This window comes from Trachurus japonicus, chromosome 1, assembly GCF_045865225.1.
Source record: "Trachurus japonicus isolate A0001 chromosome 1, Traja_1.0".
In the NCBI taxonomy this organism is placed as follows: domain Eukaryota; kingdom Metazoa; phylum Chordata; class Actinopteri; order Carangiformes; family Carangidae; genus Trachurus; species Trachurus japonicus.
Genome location: NC_140907.1, coordinates 18,649,822 through 18,667,414, shown reverse-complemented (window position 1 = coordinate 18,667,414; position 17,593 = coordinate 18,649,822). Strand labels below are relative to the sequence as shown.

The following is a 17,593-nucleotide window of genomic DNA, read 5'->3' as shown; positions in this document are numbered from 1 at the left end:
AATATTACCCTTTTATTATCCTCTTAATGATTGTTGTGTTGATACTGTTTGATACAGTGTGGCCCCCCCGGGCTCTGATTCCCACGGAGAAATATCTCCCTTGGGAAATCAGCCTATAGGCAGCAGTTTCCCTGGGATAAATGGCATGTGCTCGATCACCTCTCCGTGCACGCTCTGTGAAGACATTTTCATTGGCTATCACAACCAAGTTCATGACATTAGAGAGGCTGAGTAGGCTATGTGACATTAATATTTATTCAGTGTACTGGGTGCTGTGTGGCTGCACACAGAAGCAAAAGATTCAGAGTGATAAGAGACGAAACCTGTTACATATAAGCAGCCTCTACAATTTAAAATGTATTTGGAATTAAATGCAATGAGATTTCATATTAACATTCTTCAACATAACAGACATTTCTGTCACAACAGAGAAAAATCTTTCACTGATGAAGGCCATAAAATGAGATTGGATTTAAAACACCACAAAAAGCCGGTAAGGGAACATTGAGTTACGTAAGATTATAAAAAAAAAGAGTCCAGTTCATTCAGTATTACTTATTTAAATTACTTGAATGAACATTAAATAACACTGACATTTACCAGCATCAAAGTAAATGTGCTGGGTAAAATGGACACCAGAGGGAATGTGGATAATGTTGTTCTATAAGATCCTCTTCATTTCCCACTGTTAATATTCTGCTGTAGTAGAGCACAAATCAAATTACCACTAATGTTGAAACAATTAGCCAAAGTCATTGACACAAAATGTTTAATTTATCAAGCAAAAATGCCAAATATTCAGTGATTCTAATGTCTTGTGACACCTTGTTAGGTTTCTCTTTTATTCGACATGAATACTTGGTTTTAATTCAGTATACAGCAAAACAAGATATTTAAAAATGCTGTTAATTGATGAAGAGAAATTCTTTTTGTTTAGACATTAAACCGTTCTGTTGAATAATAATAATAAAAAAGAACATTATTCATTATTGATTGCTACCGTCTGCAATACAGCAATACCAACCATCATTAATGAAGACACACTGACAGTCTTCATTAATTAACACAAAGATGGTGCTCCACTCCAGGATGTACCAGACTGTCGGTTATAATTCAGTGCTGCATGTGACTTCTGCACAAAAGCCAACAAATCACCACGTTTCTGTCTTACTCGTCTGGCTGCGCCAGTTATCACAAATTGGTTGCTTTTCTTCTTGACTTTATCGAGCCATTGATTAATGTATTAGAGAGAATGTGAGTCTGCTCTGCTGGTGCCAAATAGTGGCAACAGACAGACACAAAAGATGATCAATTGTCTCACCCTCTCTGCGGCACTCACACTATTATTTTGGGGGGAGGGAGTTAGGGGTGTGTGTGGCGTTTGATTGTGTCTTGGCTTTGAGCATAAACTGTCCAGTTGTGTTCACAGGTGAAGTGTGTGTCTTCATATAAAGCGCTGGCAAGAGACAGCAGTTTGAGACCTTTTGATGTAAAACACACAAGGCAAGTGCCAAGCTGTCCCACAGTATTTGCAGCTTCACTGAATACATAAAAATTGAGAAAGAAAAAATAAGATCCATCATTTGTCCATAACAATGCACAGAATAATGATACAGGGCTGTAGCCTATTTACTGGTAGCTGCTAATCACTGTAGAATATGGAGGCCTAGTATGTTGTGACCATGCCATGGTTATTGTCAGGTGCAACAACTACATGGTTAAGGTTTGGGAAACATTGGGATTTGGCGAAAACATACTTTGTAAGTGTAAGTTGACCTTTGTTGCCATGGTTACCAAAAGAAAAACATGGTTTGAGTCAGGGAACTGGTGCTTTCAAGGTTAAAATAAACCAGTGCTGTTGGTTGGAAACAGAACAATGATCTCCTGTAGCTTTGTCAATGCACCCATCCGCATCAACATCCCTCATGTGGACACTATAATAATGTCTCACTTCTTCGTAATCACTACGGTCACCAGAGATCTTTGTCACTTCAGTGTGAACATGTCTTTTCAGGTAACTCACTGACTAATTGCGTGCACTTTTTCTTTTTCTTATTTTCTTATTTAGTCCATACACTCACCCCAAACTCCATGGAGCTGGGTATTGTTGGTGCTTCGCGTCACATTTCAGATAAGCTGACGAGTCGTTCCATCATCTACAGTGTAGACATCTCCATGGTTTCATTTAAATCACTGTTTGGGGCCTACAGTAGAGGTAACGTTTTTCATTAGCTCAATATTGGTGAATACAAAATATGATGAGAAAAGTTTTCATCAAAACACCTCACCCCTTAAATTCATGTCAGTGGAAAATGTAGAGAGGCCATTAGACATTTCTTTTATGCTAAATAGTGTATATATTTTTTGAATGTCTTTTGTGAAATGCTGCATACTTTAATTTCTACAGGCCTCCAAAACTCTTTTCCAATGAAAACAAGAGAAGATGAACTCATGTCCACACTAAGGTAAGTAACAATATGAAGAAATGCAGACCTGTGTATGCAATATGTCCTTGTGTTTCTGCATTAGTTACCGAGAAGTTAGACAATATTTGAAAATACTGTAACATAATCTACAAACAACAAACATGGGAGGGAACAAATTATGACCACTACAAAATCAAAATCCGAACCTGGTCAAATTGAATACACTTCCTTGCTTTAATTTTTCATTGATTGAATATTATTAATACTTATTCATTTCTAAATCACTTGAACTGTTATTGTGTATACTATTAACAGTATTAATCTGGTTTAATTTTTAGAAGTAGTATTTTCAATAATTGATTGGTGTAACTGTTTAGGTGAGTGCTACAGCTCCAACAGTGTCTTACAGTAAGTTGTAAGACTGAGCTACTGTGTCCTAGTATCATACTGTGTCATATACATACCTGTATCCTTGCTATTTACTATCCTCATGTGGCCACCAGTGTTTACTGCAGGGCTGGGAAAAGCAGTTCTTCAGTATATCACTCATGAAATCACAATAAATAGGACAACTGAAACCAATATTTTATTTAAATTGAATGTCAATATTATCATTGGCAATATTTGTCCACTGAATTACTGTCTTTAATTTTATAATATATTTACAAACGCAATACCTGAAACTGAAGACAAGCTCCAGTGGGTATTTCAGCCCCTCTCTTTCTTTCTTTTCTTTCTTTTTTTTTTTTTTTGTCTTTCGCAGTTTTTAATCATGAGGGAGTTACAGTATTTGAGAAGCAACTCCAGTCAGAAATATGTCTTTGTGGGAGAGGTTCTAGTGTCGCTACATAGAAAAGTGCTTGGTATTTTACTATGGGTTTATTTTTCCCCTTCCTCTTTTTCATCTTCACCCTTTCCTTCTTCATCTTTTTCTTCCGCAGGCTTTCCTTCCTCACCTTTTTCTTCATCTTCCTTTTTCTCACCATCTGCTTCCCCCTCTTCTGCTTTTTCCTCTTCTTTTATCTCGGGGGCCTTTTTCTGCTCTTCTTCCTCCTCATCCTCATCTTCTACCTCCTCTCCAGTCAGGCGCTCCAGGTCTGTGATGCGGTGTTTCAGAGCCTTATCAGCGTTTTTTTTATTTCCCAGAATCTTCTTCAGCTTGAACTGCATCAGCTCCATGGTGTTATACAGTTTGTTGACCGTCTCCTCCAGCTCCTCTGCCTCAGGCAAGATTTTACTTGGGTCCAACTCTATCAGATTATCTTTCATCAGAATCTGCCGTCCTTTATCCTCTAGCATGGCTTTAGCATCTGGGTACTCTGTCAGTGACTCCATCAGGTCATCCTTGGACAGACAGAAGAGGTCAGAATATCCAATGCTCCGGATGTTGGCTGTGCGCCTGTTCCCTGCCTTGCTGCCTTTAATATTGAGAATACTGATCTCGCCAAAGTAGCTGCCGCTTCCCAGCACAACAAACTGTGTGACGCCATCATCGGCAACAACTGCAAGTTTTCCATCTTTGATAATATACATCTCACGGCCAATGTCACCCTTCTTGCAGATGTAGTCTCCCGGGCTGAAGACTTGAGGCCGCAGCTTGAGCACCAGCTCGATCAGCAGGCCTGCCTCACAGTCTGCAAAAATACGAACTTTTTTTAGAGTGTCCATGTGCACCTGGATGGCGATTTCGGCTTTTAGCTTGTCTGGAAGATATCTCAGCACCTCTCTTTCATCCTGAGCTTTGCCGTTATTCCACAGATAGTCAAACCATGTGATGACTCGTATCTCAAGTTCCTTGCTGACTTTTCGAACCTATTAATGAAAAGAAGGGAAAATATAATCAAGGCTTAATCAGCATGCACATTCTCCTTTGGGTGGTGCTGGGAGCAGATCCCCAGTCAAGTTCAACATAAAAAATCAACATTTGCTCCCGCACTCACTTGAAGCTCTTTTATTTAGTAATTTAGTCAGTCAACGTTTCGGTCTATTGACCTTCATCAGGACCAAGTATTTTACTTTTGTTGTGTGACTTCCTTTTTTTCTTCTTTTCTAGATTATGTTCTATTGCGGCCCAAAATGGATTATGTTTGAATGTGTTAAGCTCTAAGTTTTTCTCTCTGTCTTTAATGATGTCACTTCCTCAGACAACCACACACACCTGTGATCAGTTAATTGCATGAGTGTGCTTAGTTTTTAAAAGGAAGTCACACAACAGAAGTAAAATACTGGGTCCTGATGAAGGTCAATAGACCGAAACGTTGACTGACTAAATGACTAAATAAAAGAGCTTCAAGTGAGTGCGGGAGCAAGTGTTGATTTTTTAAGAAGGAAAAAAATAACCACACAATCAACAGATGATAATTATGTAAAAAAAAATGCTATAATGGAAAGTGGACGGTCATCTACCTGCATGTACTGCTTGATGTTATCAATCCGGGCTTGAAATTGGGCTTGGGCAGCGTTCATGTTGGAGATCATGGTGGCAATATTTCCTACAATTGTGGCAAAGATCAAGACTCCGACTAAGAAATCAGCCACATGGAAGAGAAACTCTGAGTCCAGAGCTGGAGGTGGTGTTTCTCCAATGGTGGTCAGGGTCAGAGTAGACCAGTAGAGGCTGAATGAGTACTTCCTCATAGGCATCCCAAAGTCAGGTTCCTCAGGATCATCCAGCGCTGGGTAAACCCAGTCATCAGCCCCAAAACCAATAGACTTGGAGAAGGAGAAGTAGAAACAAGCATTCCAGTGGATGATAATGAGGATGTACATAATCAAGTTACCGATGCGGAAGATGTTGGGGTAGTTAGTCTTGGTCTCCGTCCTCGTGAAGAATTCCATCATGCGCCCGATTCTCAGCAGCTTGTTCATGCGGATCTCTGGGTAGTCGAGGCCGAGTACGAAATAGAAGACGTCAGTGGGCAGCATGGAGATGACATCGAGACGAAACTGAAGGGTTCTCATGTAGCTATCCAGTAGAAGCTTCTTATCTTTCACCATCAGACCTTGGTCGAGGTAACCTGTGTTTCAAGAGGTACAAAGTTATGGGCACATTATTCACAAGGTTATGAGAGAGTTAAGGTCCTGTAGGAATATTGTAATGTCACACATTTGTTTTCTGTTGATCAGTATCTCCCTCCAAAACTTCAAAGCAATTAATCCAAATTGGTTGAATAGTTTTTGTCAACACAGTAGCACCATGTACAGTATTTACACTTCACATGCTTAATCTCTATTCTTTTAGATATTTATTTATTTATTTTAATATGCCGAAACACACATTAAAACACTTTGCAATTGCTCCTTTTGTCCGCACTGTGTGAAAGGCTCAGTTCCACTATAAGCAATGTGGGATGAAATTCACAGTTCATCTTGTGAATTAAAATCCATTTTTTGTCCACAGTTTCTCAAAAATGCATTTGACTGTGGCTAAAGCACAGTCTGGAAAATCTGTGAGTGTTTCCTCAGGATGGTGTTAGTGTTAGGAGAGGACAAACACATCAAGAGGGAATATTGTAGCTACTATGGCTGTAATTTTCAGAGCTTGTATTGTGTAGCTTAGCTAACATACTAGCTTCATAACACATGGGACCTTCATCAATGAAAGAAAATGATGTGAAACGTATACAAATGGAAACCAAAAGGCCCTCTGTAGTTTGAAAAGTTTAGCCTCTCTCAGTGTTTACCTGTTCTCGTCCTGACGAGCATATCAAGAAGGTACATTACATCTGAGGTGTAGTCCAACACCATCCAGTAAATGATGTAGTTATGCTGCAGCTCCTCAAAGGAAGCCCTGTTTGCACAAGAACAAGGCCACAGCAGCACATTTTATAAAGATATAAATGAATGATGTCCATACTGCTCCTTCTCCTCCTCTGTGTCCTACACTGCTACTGCTGCAGGCGATGTGGTGCCAATCTCACCATTGTCAACACAAACTGTAGCAGTCACTGATGGAGTATTTTCCACATCAATCAAAGGAAGAACAAAGCTGTTTCCCCTGCACATAGCCAACCAACCAACCAACCAACACCCCCCCCCCTCCCGCTGACATTTCAATGATGTGCAACAGCTTCATAAGGATCACAATTACAAGGACATTTGAACCACAGGGAAATTGCAATGATGGATAAGAATCATTATTCTTTACGTCACCTGGCTATGATCATGGTCCAGTTGTACATGACTGGCATTGCGATGATGAACAGCCAGTTGTAATATAAATTCCCAGCAGGATTAATCACAAATAATTCTTTGGGCCTATAAAAAGAGCAGAAACAAGTGAAAGTTTAACACCTGAAAATGTGAAGAGGAAGTTGGTCTAAATAATATAAACTTACTTCTCTTTTTCCTTCTCCTTCTCTTTCGCTTTTTCTTTCTCCTTTTCTTCTTTTTCTTTTTTCTCCTTTTCTTCTTTTTCCTTTTCTTCTTTCTCCTTTTCTTCTTTTTCTTTTTTCTCCTTTTCTTCTTTTTCCTTTTCTTCATTTTCCTTTTCTTCGTTTTCCTTTTCTTCGTTTTCCTTTTCTTCTTTCTCCTTTTCTTCTTTTCCATTCTCGTTCTCTTCTTCTTCTTCTTCTTCTTCTTCTTCTTCTTCTTTTTCCTTGTCATCCTCCTTTTTCCTGTAATTTGAATCAGTACATCAGTACATTAGGGACAAATGTGCATCAAAATCTTTTTAACATTCCCCATGTTTGTTATATAACATAAACCTAATTACTATTTCTTCATTTTTTTCTATTTCTTCATGTAAAAACATTAATTAACACATTTAATGAGCTTTACTGAAGTGACTTTTAAGAAATGTCAAAGGGAAACTCGTTTATTACAGTAAGGCTTTGCTTATCACTTCCTGACTCTATAGTGGTACTCACTCTTCTTCACTCTTATTGTTGCTGTTATTCATATTGAGCAGACGATGGGGATTTGATGGAGGAGCACGAGAAGCACGTCTGAAACAAGCACAGCATGTTACACAGGAGGTTAATTAACTGATAAACCGACTGACTTTGTTATTCCTTATTAATGTACTGTAAGCCCTCTGAATTTGTGCGTGTGTTTTTAAGGTTGAGCTCACAGGTCAGCCTCGTTGTCCTCTTCACTGTCTCTGGCCACCTGTTGTGCGGTGTTGAGGTGGGGATGGGTGGCTGAAGAAGCCATGGCGGCAGATCTGCAGTTTAGTCTGCAGAGATAAATCACGAGGCGGTCATCCCTATGTTCCCCGGGTTCTATGTTCCCTGTTCACCCGGAAAAGGGTTCTATGTTCCCTGGCGCTTAATAAAAAAAAGGTTCAATGTTCCCCACTTTTCCAAAAAAGCGAGGAAACATAGCAGTAGTATTAGGGTTGGGGGTTAAGGTTAGGGTTTATGCTCTGTTGTGTGTGTGTAGAGATGTTAAAACAGCACACTTACTGTATGCTACTGCTATGTTTCTTGCATTAAGTAAGTAAGTGGGGAACATAGAACCCTTTTTCAGGTGAGCAGTAGCAGAACAGTAACCTTTTTTTGCAGGGGTAACATAGATACGCTCCCGTTATGTCCAATTAGAGCTGAAACTCTACATGTCCTTTATTTGATTAGTCAATCAACAGTTCATCATCAACAATTTTAAACACAAATGTTAACCAGCATCAACAGTGTGGAGATTTGGTCGATTTCTGTGTTTTCTGTGACAAAACTGAATTATTTGAGTGCTAGACTATTGTCTAGACGAAATAAGACTTTCAAAGAAGACATCGGTAGTCTCTGGGAACTTGTTATGGAATATTTAATATTTTCAGAATTCAGTTTTGTTCTTAATTTAAGATCCTTTATGCTTGTCTCTTCGGTTTTGATAAACTGTCAGAGAGAAAAGTAAGGAGTAATATAAGCACTGGAATTCTTCTGTACTGTAACAAAAAGCTCCTTCAGACCTGTCATTAAAATCATGTGTTCACATCTGCTCCAATTTAATGATGATACACAAAACAGAGGATAAAATTAACAAACTCATATAACCTAGTGCCATGCTATTCACATCAAGTAATAGACTCACCCTGACACAGACTTATATTTTAAAAATGCAGAACAGTTAAATCGAATAATGCATAAATAGTTGGCTATAGTTAGACCTACCTTTTCAACTTGTCAGTGTAATGTGAAGTCCATTTTCCTTTTGATTCCTTTAGTTTTTTAAGGTCCTTTAAGGAATGTGGCCACTCACAATAGCAGCAGGTTTCTTGTATCAATCATCGGATGCTATTGTATGCTAATAATTATAATAAAATAATATCAAAATGTTGCTGGACGCCTATAGGCATTGGAGTCTAACTAAGTGTGTCATAAAGTCTCAGTGACCCTGATAAGGATTTGTGGATTAGAGTTGGCTGAGGAGAGGAGAAGCAAAGTCACTCATCCGCCTTATTTGTCCACTGCAGGGGGAGATAAGAAACATCCAAGTGAAGTTTGTACAACGCTCATTTAACTTGTCGGCAAGGATCCACAACAATGAAAACCATTTTTTGTTGACACCTCTTTTATATATTTATTTTTTTATTTTCTTTTATCTGACAGACTGTAATTCCCCTGAGTGTGGACCAGTGGAGGATTTAGTCTGTGTTGCACACAGCATCTCCTGCTCAGTCAGCACTCTCAGCCATATCCAGCTCTGATCCTATTAGATCATGCCGGGTATTACAGATTCCAGATCAGCTGGATCTGGTCTCTTTTACACGAATAAGAATCGTGACAGTGAGATTAAATCTGACCCTCTGTCAGTCCTGAGTATTGTGTCCTAAAAGCATCCTCCTCCCCTGTGGTGTTATAGATATCCTGTGATTCTGTGGCTCTCCCTGTTGGCTGGTGTGGGGTTATACACTTTCACTGTCTGTGCCTGAAATGATTTGATGGTTAAACAGCATGTGAGTGCAGCCAGGTGGTTCAGTGGTTAGCACTGTTGCCTCACAGGGAGAAGGTTCTGGACCAGTTGTGTAGGATTTGTATGCACATTAGGTTCCCACTGGCCGAACCGTGTCTTCACCCCGGTTTGACTGGGACTGACTCCAGCTCCCAGGACCCTATGGAAAATTGATATAGCTGATGGATGGATGAACTCCATTGAGCTGTTTTAGTGTACTGGTATTATTTTCAACATGATGCCCTACAATGTCAAAAATGAATATCAGTATCAACGAAGTTAGTCAAGTCCGTGACTACTAAACTACAACTGAGTTCTTTACTGCAAAAATTTGAATAAAGACAGGATAATGATCACAAATAAATGCTTTTATTATCCAAACACACTTAACTGTTTTTGTTTTACAAAGATTATGACAAGTTGCTTTTTATTTCACATTTTACATAGTCATGTCATTTCAGCATGCCACAGTTTTTTTACCATTTGTTTCAACTACAGCTCCCACTGTGGTCTTAATTACTTATAAAGAAGCATTCTGGGGCTGGTAACAAGACGGAGGTAACTAAACAACAGCAGGATCTTCCACCAGTCCAGTTGTGTCAGCCTCAGCTGCCAGTGGAGCAGCAGCAGCATCAGCGGCAGCAACATCAGCAGCAGCGGGGACATCGGCTGCGGCAGGAGCGGCCGCATCAACAGCCACCTCAGGGGCCGCCGGGGCCACGTCAGCAGGAGCGACATCCACGGGGGGCGCAGCAGCAGCATCAACAGCTGCAGCATCAACTGGTGCAGCATCTACAGGGACGTCAACCACAGCTGGCTCAACAGCAGCTGCGGGGTCTGCTGCCGGCTCTGCTGGTGCTGCTTCAACCACAGCTGGCTCAGCCTCAGCTGCCTCCGCCTCCTCAGCCTCCTCTACCTCATCAGAGTTCAGGGGGGCGGCAGCATCAGCAGGAGCTGCAGCCTTCGGGGCAGGATTCCCGTCCTGTGCAGGGGAAAATAAGGAACTGGTTTAGAGTTTATTTTCATTTCATTTTATTCTGCTGACAAAAGTTTAGATTAGTATGCATGGGAAATGGACTCAATTGTATAAAGTCCTTTGTGGTTCCTTAGAAGCTTTGTTAAGAGTGAGAAGTGACTCTTCTAAGCTTGTTTGTGGAGATTATACATAATTCAACAGCGAGGCTGAGTGAAACTGGTGGCGTGGTGTTTAGTAGGCACAGAGGACATTTACTAGGCAGACAGGGTGTAATGAAAAATCCCACAGTGTAGGATCCAGTATTATTGCAGCTTTACCCATACAGACTCTAAAGCTCAGGATATCCCGAACTCTTCAGTTTCTAACATTTCTCGAAAGGCTTCTCTATTGGGACTCCCATTTTAATGAAGGTGCACTTCTAAAGTACTGTAGGACCACTTTTTAAACATTGCAACAATCAAATGCTTGTTTTTGTTCCTCCAAAGCAAATTTAAACAAGAACAAGATTCATTCAATTTTGCTGATTTCTTTTCAATTCTTTTGTCACTGTCAGTGAAGAATCTCTCGACAGAGCTTTTTTTGCAATCAATAAAACAAAAACAGTACACGTAACAAAAGCAACATTGGCTGAATTTTCCACACAGTCTCACACCACGGGACTTCTGCTGTTGGTCCTGCATTTTATTTTGGGGAAAGAAACACACCACAGGTCTGGTTTTAACTCCTGACAACAGGAGACTCACCTGTCTCGTCTTTGAATACCTGAATGCTACTTCACTGCCTGTGTGCTGTTTTTACAGTGTCTGCTGACCCAGGCTCCACCTATGTTTTCTCTACTCATTTCAAGTCTTCAAGCAAATCATAATTATCACTTGGTGCCTATTTTAGCTTGGCTCACTCAGTGGGAGTAATAGTGTGTGGAAGTAAACATCACACAAAGTACTGCACTGAAATACACTTTACAATCAAGTACATCTCTCCTAACCGTACCTCCTCCTCCTCCTCTGATGCATCTCCACCGGCAACAGGAGCTGGAGGGGGGACGTCAGCTGGCTGCGCTGGTGCAGCATCCACCTGTGTAAACAAAACCCTTTAAACTCACACTGCATTGTGTTGGATTAGATGTCATGGTGTTGTATGTGTGCTTACCACTGCTGCCGCAGCTGGATCAGCCTGGATAAATGAACAAATAATTCACGATTAGGCAACAAACAAAGTCTCGAATGCCAAAGTCTAACAGTGGACTGTATAAATAAACTTACAGGAGCATCAGCAGCAGGGAGGAAGGGGTTTCCAACTACTCCCTGAAAAAATACAGATTTGTGATTATGACTAAAGCCAAACTACCTGAATTCATAAAAGGATGTTTTTTAGTATTTCTTTCTTTTCTTTTCTTTTTTTTTTGCGAAACTACAGTGAACCCCCACTACCTGCTGCTGGTACAGCCTGTACATCTCCATCCACCTCAGGGCCTCATTAGCATGTGCTGCAACCTGCTGAAGAAATACCAGACATCTCGAGACATGCTCTGCAATTAAGCCAATTATCCTCTCTCTGTCAGACATCTATCAGTCTGTACATTTGATGACATGACAAAAACATGGTATGACACGCTGCAGCAGACACATACAAAACTTCATGGATAAAACAGACAAACGCTCTCTTACCTCTTTACTTCCACTGTCTGGGACCTGTAAATTAAAATTTAGACAGTGAGCAATACTGTGGGGTGCGGTTTTTAAATGTTTTTTAAGGAATTGGTGAACAGACCAGATACATATTAAACTTACAGGAGCAGCCAAGGCTGTAACCAGCAGGCACATCATCACCACCAGCAGCTTCATGATGACTCTTCATAGAGAAAAACATATAGCAGATAAAATAAAAATGTTTCCCTTAATTTCATTTGATCTACAGTATACAGAAATTTAAAATACTAAACAATGAAAAATATAGATAATTGGCTATGGAATCCTACAATATGTATCTTAACAGGTAAAAAAAAAAAATCTTCCATAAAATCCATCACCTTTTTTTTCCTGGAGCAAAGAGCAGCTGAATATGTGTCTCCTCAAGGATGAAAACTAATCTACTTCATCACCAACATGGATGACATTTATATGCTGGAACATCCCCTGTCAGCCAATCACATCCAGTAAAACACAGAGAGCCATGTGTTTGAGGAAATCTACCTACACTTCAAAAAGAGTTAAGGCCCCTCTTACAGTTAATTACATACTGTGAGCTGGTGAAACACACATGCCCTTGTCTTTATTGCCCTAAACCAAACTTAAAGCACACACACACACACACACACACACACACACACACAATGCACTGTTACTATAAAGATTACACCATAGGTTTCTACACATTTTTGCTCATATCCCTTGGAGGAAAATGTGAGAAAAGTGTGTTTATGGGGCCCCTCATCATCTTTCAGGTGCCTCTGGGTTGATCCATTAGTGTAGCTCCACCGTCACCGGCTGCAACAGTGAAATCCTGACAGGTTATTTAAACAGTCTGTTACGTAATATCATATTCTGACTTTACTTTGATACTTGTGATACCGATGGTACTTCTGTACTCTAAGAACAAATAAAGGACTTTTACATGCATAGTTGCATGTTGAATATTTATTTTGCCACTGCACACTATTTAGTTTCAAATTCCAGACCACACACACACACACACACACACACACACACACACACACACACACACACACACACACACACACCTCTTTTGAGGCGTCTCAGTTTTCACTGATCCTTGTTTGTTTTAGCTGCCATGCCTGCACAACATTGTGGGTTTCTTATGTTTGTTTTTTGTGGTTCCAAATCAGATAATGAAAGACTTGCTCCACTATTCTGGGCTTTCTTTCCTCAAACCTGCTGAGCTAATGAGTTCAACTAAGATAACAATCTCTTTATTTGTCTTCCAGAACTTTTACTGTTGCCATCTTGGCACATACTATCTCTGTTTGCTATGAAGTGTGTGTGTGTGTGTTGGGGAGGGGGATTGGGATTACAAAAATATATATATTTTAATGTGGAATCAAAAATGCAAAGCTTTTGACAACTTGCGTAAATGAAAAGTGTTTTGTTCGTGCAAAGTGAAGATGACTGAATCCTAGTAGTCAAATAAATGGGAATTACAGTATTCATATCTTACCAGCAACTTTCATTTCAAGGTGAAGCATCAGAGGAACTATGCAACTCTGGTCACTTTTCCTCTGTTTTGCTAACCCCCTAATATTTGTGTAGTCTTAACTGTCATAAAGGAGGAGAGTTGGGACACCGTGGCGGCGGCCGAGACTACACTGATGTTGCAAGGTTGGTTTTCTGAAGTCATGTATTCAACTATCACAATTACTCCGGAGCTTTTTAATTAGGGTAAAAATGTAGCATAGCCACAGGAAAATCCTGCTTAGTTCCTCTTTAAAGAGTGAACATGGGAATGAGCAGATTGACTTGCCTTGACATGGCAGATGTTGAAGAAGAAGAGGAAGAATAGGAATCCTTTATTTTCCCAAGTCTGTTTCACTCACACAGACACATACTCACATTGACCTCTGTGACTATGAAATTAGTTTTTGACTGCTGACTTCTGGATTGTGGAAAGTTTGTTTGTCTTTTGACAGTCTTTAAAGGCTCAGATTGGTTGTATCAGGGGCTCAGCAGCAAAGACTACATACAGTATGAAGTCAACATTTTTAAAACCCCTTAATATATATATTTACAATAATTATGTCACAAAACAGTATTATTTTTGTGAAAACCGTTCCATGAATTTAAAATGTGCAGTGCAGAGACGAGGCCAAACTGAAGTTGGCTCTGATATGAGCCAATTCATGCTTTGTATCAGTGTCAAGGCCACAGTTGAAAATCTCTGAACGACAGCCACCGTGCACTGCCTGCTCAGAGAGACACACCCAGCTGAAATACTGTAAGATATGGGCTATATGAAGAAAAGATGGTGCAGTAAGTTGTTTGCTCATTACTGAATGAAGTAATTACTGTACCTCAACGTCGGATAATGCATATGAGTTTTGTTCCCAAATGTTGAAATATGACTTGCAGACCTATATGTTTTGTGGTTAGCTACATTTACAGGAGTCATCTACAGACAGTCATGCTGAAGCTGTGACAAGTCAAATTAAGGTTTTTCAACCTGCTGTCAACATGTCCTCAGCAGTGGGTGATAGAAGTTATGAACATGTGCAATCTAAAGCTCCAGGAAAGACAACTTCTGAAGAGGAGACAGTCATAGCGTGAGAGGATGGCGCCTGTGCATTTTAAGTTTCTTTGAAGAGATAAAAATTAAGTCATGTTGTGACAGGACTTTGTCCCCAGGGGCATGAGGATCAGGATGATCTTTTCCCTTTGTGGTATTTATCTTTCTAAGACAGTTGCATTTCACTGTGAGGAAATGTGCTCAACCACTGTGTGATGGATTTATGTGCCATAATAGTGTATCTATGCAATATGAAAGACTATGCCTGTGTCGTATAAACTGGGCTTTTAATTATCACAAATATCTAAGCACTCAATACTGATACTGTATCTGATACCAGCAATCAAAAGAAGCATGGTTTTCTATCATTTTCATTCTGCAGCTCCTCTCCCTCCCTTTCCCTCTGTCCTGTGGTGTTCCACAGAGGTCAGTCAGGTCCTCTGTTGTTTTCTGTTTCTATTCTGAACATTTTTCACCATCATTCTGCAAGGTAAAATCTAACATTGGAAATGTGGAATGTGAAATGTCAAACAATTTCTTGCAGCCAACCAGTACTGCAAAATTTGAGACCATCTTATCTGACACCAAAAAATGTGATGAATTCAAATCCTTTGAGTGGATCTATTGGCGTGGGTTCCTTTAAAGTGAAATATTGACAAGATTATGTTATTTTAGATTTCAATGACCTTGAAAGAGTTTTTTTTTGCATATTCACAGCACTTTGCCTCAAGCTACTTCAAAATCTGGAAGCATGACCATATGGGGTCCGTTTTCATCCCTTATGCAATTAAATCTCTCCGTCTCTCCAATTGTATAATTGTTCCTTAGTCGTGGGGATGGCAAAACATCTGTCAAGGCTTCTTGACCTCTTAATGCTATTTCAGCAGTTTGACATCTAAAGCAGGTTTTGGCTATTGTGTCTCCTACTGTACATCCCTACAACACTGATGTCAGTGGGCTGCTGGCTCAAGTCACCCCCATCAGTTCTACTCTTTCTCTCCTACTTGATGTATATAATAGCCATTAGCCATTATCCTAAGATTACATATGAGCATGTCTTTCATCTGTAAATCTCTGTTGTGCCACTTTGTCATATTTTAATGGTGCCATTACAACGGGGATTAAAGTAATTTCCATGCTTCTCTGATTTAGTTTGCTTGACTTGATCTGGTGGAGACATGCTGAGTTCAAAGTTACTGACAGCTCAACCTGAGAAAATCCTGCATGCAGCTGTGACAGTTGACGGTCCTGTCACTATGCCTCCAATTGATCATGTATCCTGGCTACTTGGCCACACGGATATCCCTTTGGTCGAATGGTCAGCGTGCATGACAAACCTCGTCCTGCCACATTCTGGCATTGTTGGCAGGATCCATGTAGCACCAATGGTGGGTCCATGGATTCCTGATGGGTGGCAGCCTGCGTGGCGCACGAGGACGTGCTTGTGAAAAGAGGGGGAGAGATGTGACAGTTGATGGTCCTGTCACTATGCTTCCAATTGATCATGCGTCCTGACGCGCATGACTCTTACCCAGGAGGCTGGGGTTCAAACCCCGCCCGGGCCCTCCTTCATTCTGCCACACAGCAATTGACTGCAGATTCTCTTCACAATCAAATTTATTTAAAAGAAACTTGAATTTATACAAGAGGTTGTTTCTGCTGTGCGCAATGATCGGAGAGAGAGGCATTAGCAGTAGTGAATGAAGTCAAAGCATGCAAAAAGTCAATAAATTATATAAGCCTTTAACACTATTGTTTACACATGCACAGGTGAAATTAGCAGCAGCACAGATAAAACTATGGCAACAGGATAGTGATTAGACTAATAATTAAATCAATTAAAAACATTAAAGCAGATCTTCCCTGCTTCTGCAGACTTGACTTAGACAATGTGAATAAACCCAGTCTTAGTTTTGTCCAGCATCATGATGCTACAGAGCGTTGTGCAGACTGAACTTTGCTCAATCAGGAACAGTCGCCTGGAAACGTCAGCCATCTCTTTAATTAGATGTTGACCTGTTCTCCAAATAGACTGATGCTCTGCACCTGTTGGAGCCACTTCAGCAGCTAGGCAGCAGAACAAGGAGGGAGACACACATCAGTTACATCTAAGTTTCTGGGGTGTTTTATGACAAGACCTGCTCATATTAATAGGAAAGTTGAAATGATCCTAATGTTACCGTTAGAGAATAATTTCACTTCCCTATAGATAGTTTGTGTAGTTAATGGTCAATCCATCTGTGTCATAGTGACTTTCTGTTAGATTACTGCCCTATTTTCTCTTTTAGGAACATGCCATGGCCATGGTCCCTCTTTTGCATCCTCAATCTCACTCTCTGGCTGGTTACAGACACAGCTGTAGAGTCAGATGATAACGCCCTCCGTCACTGGATAACACTTTGCATTTCCTAGCTGGTGTGAATCCTTATCTTCATGTTTATGCACTATAGCCAATTGGATGTTGACACATCTCCCCTTTACTATCTTGTTCCATTTCTAGTATAAGAATCTGAGCTTTACTGTTTACCCTTAGAATTGAGGTGGCCTCACGCATTTATGTTGTGATGACAAATTCCTCCCTAACAGTTACAATCGTTGGTATTATGTGGTGTGCGTTTCTGACAAAATACAGGACAGTTTCAAGTTTCACACATTAGTAACAAGTTGGAAAATGTGTTCTTCTTAGCATCCTCAGCTAATACCACCCGATAACAACAATACATGATAGCAGGGCTCTCAAGTCATGCATTGAGCGTGAGACACACAAATTTCAATAAGTTCACACGCTCACATGCCAAACATGACATTTCTCACGCTGAGAAGTGATAAAACTCACCGCACATAAATTAGTTATCTATGTGTAAATGATGCCCAGGCAGATTTCTCTGTTTAGTCCATCCATACAGCTGTCTTGAATTAGCGACAGCCAAGTTTCGCAATACTGTTGCTACAACAAACTGGATACCACAAAAACAAGACTAAGTTGTTGATATCCATTGTCATAAACAGTTTTTATTCACTGTTAATGCACAGAGCAGCAATCTTGAATTGTGAGTTTGAGGTCACT

At 40.2% G+C, this 17,593-nt stretch overlaps 2 protein-coding genes across 3 annotated transcripts; both read right to left on the bottom strand.

Moving 5' to 3' along the window:
- Nucleotides 1–2,990: 2,990 nt before the first annotated feature.
- Nucleotides 2,991–7,341, bottom strand: cnga1a (cyclic nucleotide gated channel subunit alpha 1a). Of its 2 annotated transcripts, none has more exons than XM_085778433.1 (6): nt 7,295–7,341; nt 6,764–7,042; nt 6,579–6,683; nt 6,110–6,216; nt 4,833–5,443; nt 2,991–4,238 (listed from the first exon to the last, which is right to left on the bottom strand). In XM_085778433.1, exons 1-6 carry the CDS (start codon nt 7,324–7,326, stop codon nt 3,306–3,308), a joined length of 2,067 nt encoding a protein of 688 aa, XP_085634559.1. In that variant the 5' UTR covers nt 7,327–7,341; the 3' UTR covers nt 2,991–3,305. The 2 variants fall into 2 exon arrangements, with proteins under 2 accessions (XP_085634559.1, XP_085634568.1); XM_085778442.1 differs by having other exon boundaries at nt 3,196–4,238; nt 6,764–6,866; nt 7,305–7,341.
- A 2,518-nt stretch (nt 7,342–9,859) lies between these two features.
- On the bottom strand, nt 9,860–12,344 carry enam (enamelin). The gene is made up of 8 exons (XM_085791992.1): nt 12,320–12,344; nt 12,081–12,139; nt 11,958–11,981; nt 11,721–11,786; nt 11,553–11,594; nt 11,440–11,463; nt 11,281–11,364; nt 9,860–10,296 (listed from the first exon to the last, which is right to left on the bottom strand). The coding sequence occupies exons 2-8, from the start codon at nt 12,132–12,134 to the stop codon at nt 9,877–9,879; spliced, it is 714 nt and encodes a 237-aa protein (XP_085648118.1). The 5' UTR covers nt 12,135–12,139; nt 12,320–12,344; the 3' UTR covers nt 9,860–9,876.
- Between the last annotated feature and the right edge of the window lie 5,249 nt (nt 12,345–17,593).

Coding starts and splice junctions, on each gene's coding strand:
- cnga1a (XM_085778433.1), bottom strand. CDS start 7,326: ATGAATAACAGCAACAATAAGAGTGAAGAAGA. Junction 6,684..6,763: donor AAGGAGAAGGAAAAAGAGAA/GTAAGTTTATAT, acceptor CTCTTTTTATAG/GCCCAAAGAATTATTTGTGA. Junction 4,239..4,832: donor ACATCAAGCAGTACATGCAG/GTAGATGACCGT, acceptor TTTCATTAATAG/GTTCGAAAAGTCAGCAAGGA.
- enam (XM_085791992.1), bottom strand. CDS start 12,134: ATGAAGCTGCTGGTGGTGATGATGTGCCTGCTGGTTACAGCCTTGGCT. Junction 11,595..11,720: donor ACAGGCTGTACCAGCAGCAG/GTAGTGGGGGTT, acceptor GTATTTTTTCAG/GGAGTAGTTGGAAACCCCTT. Junction 11,365..11,439: donor ATCCAGCTGCGGCAGCAGTG/GTAAGCACACAT, acceptor TTGTTTACACAG/GTGGATGCTGCACCAGCGCA.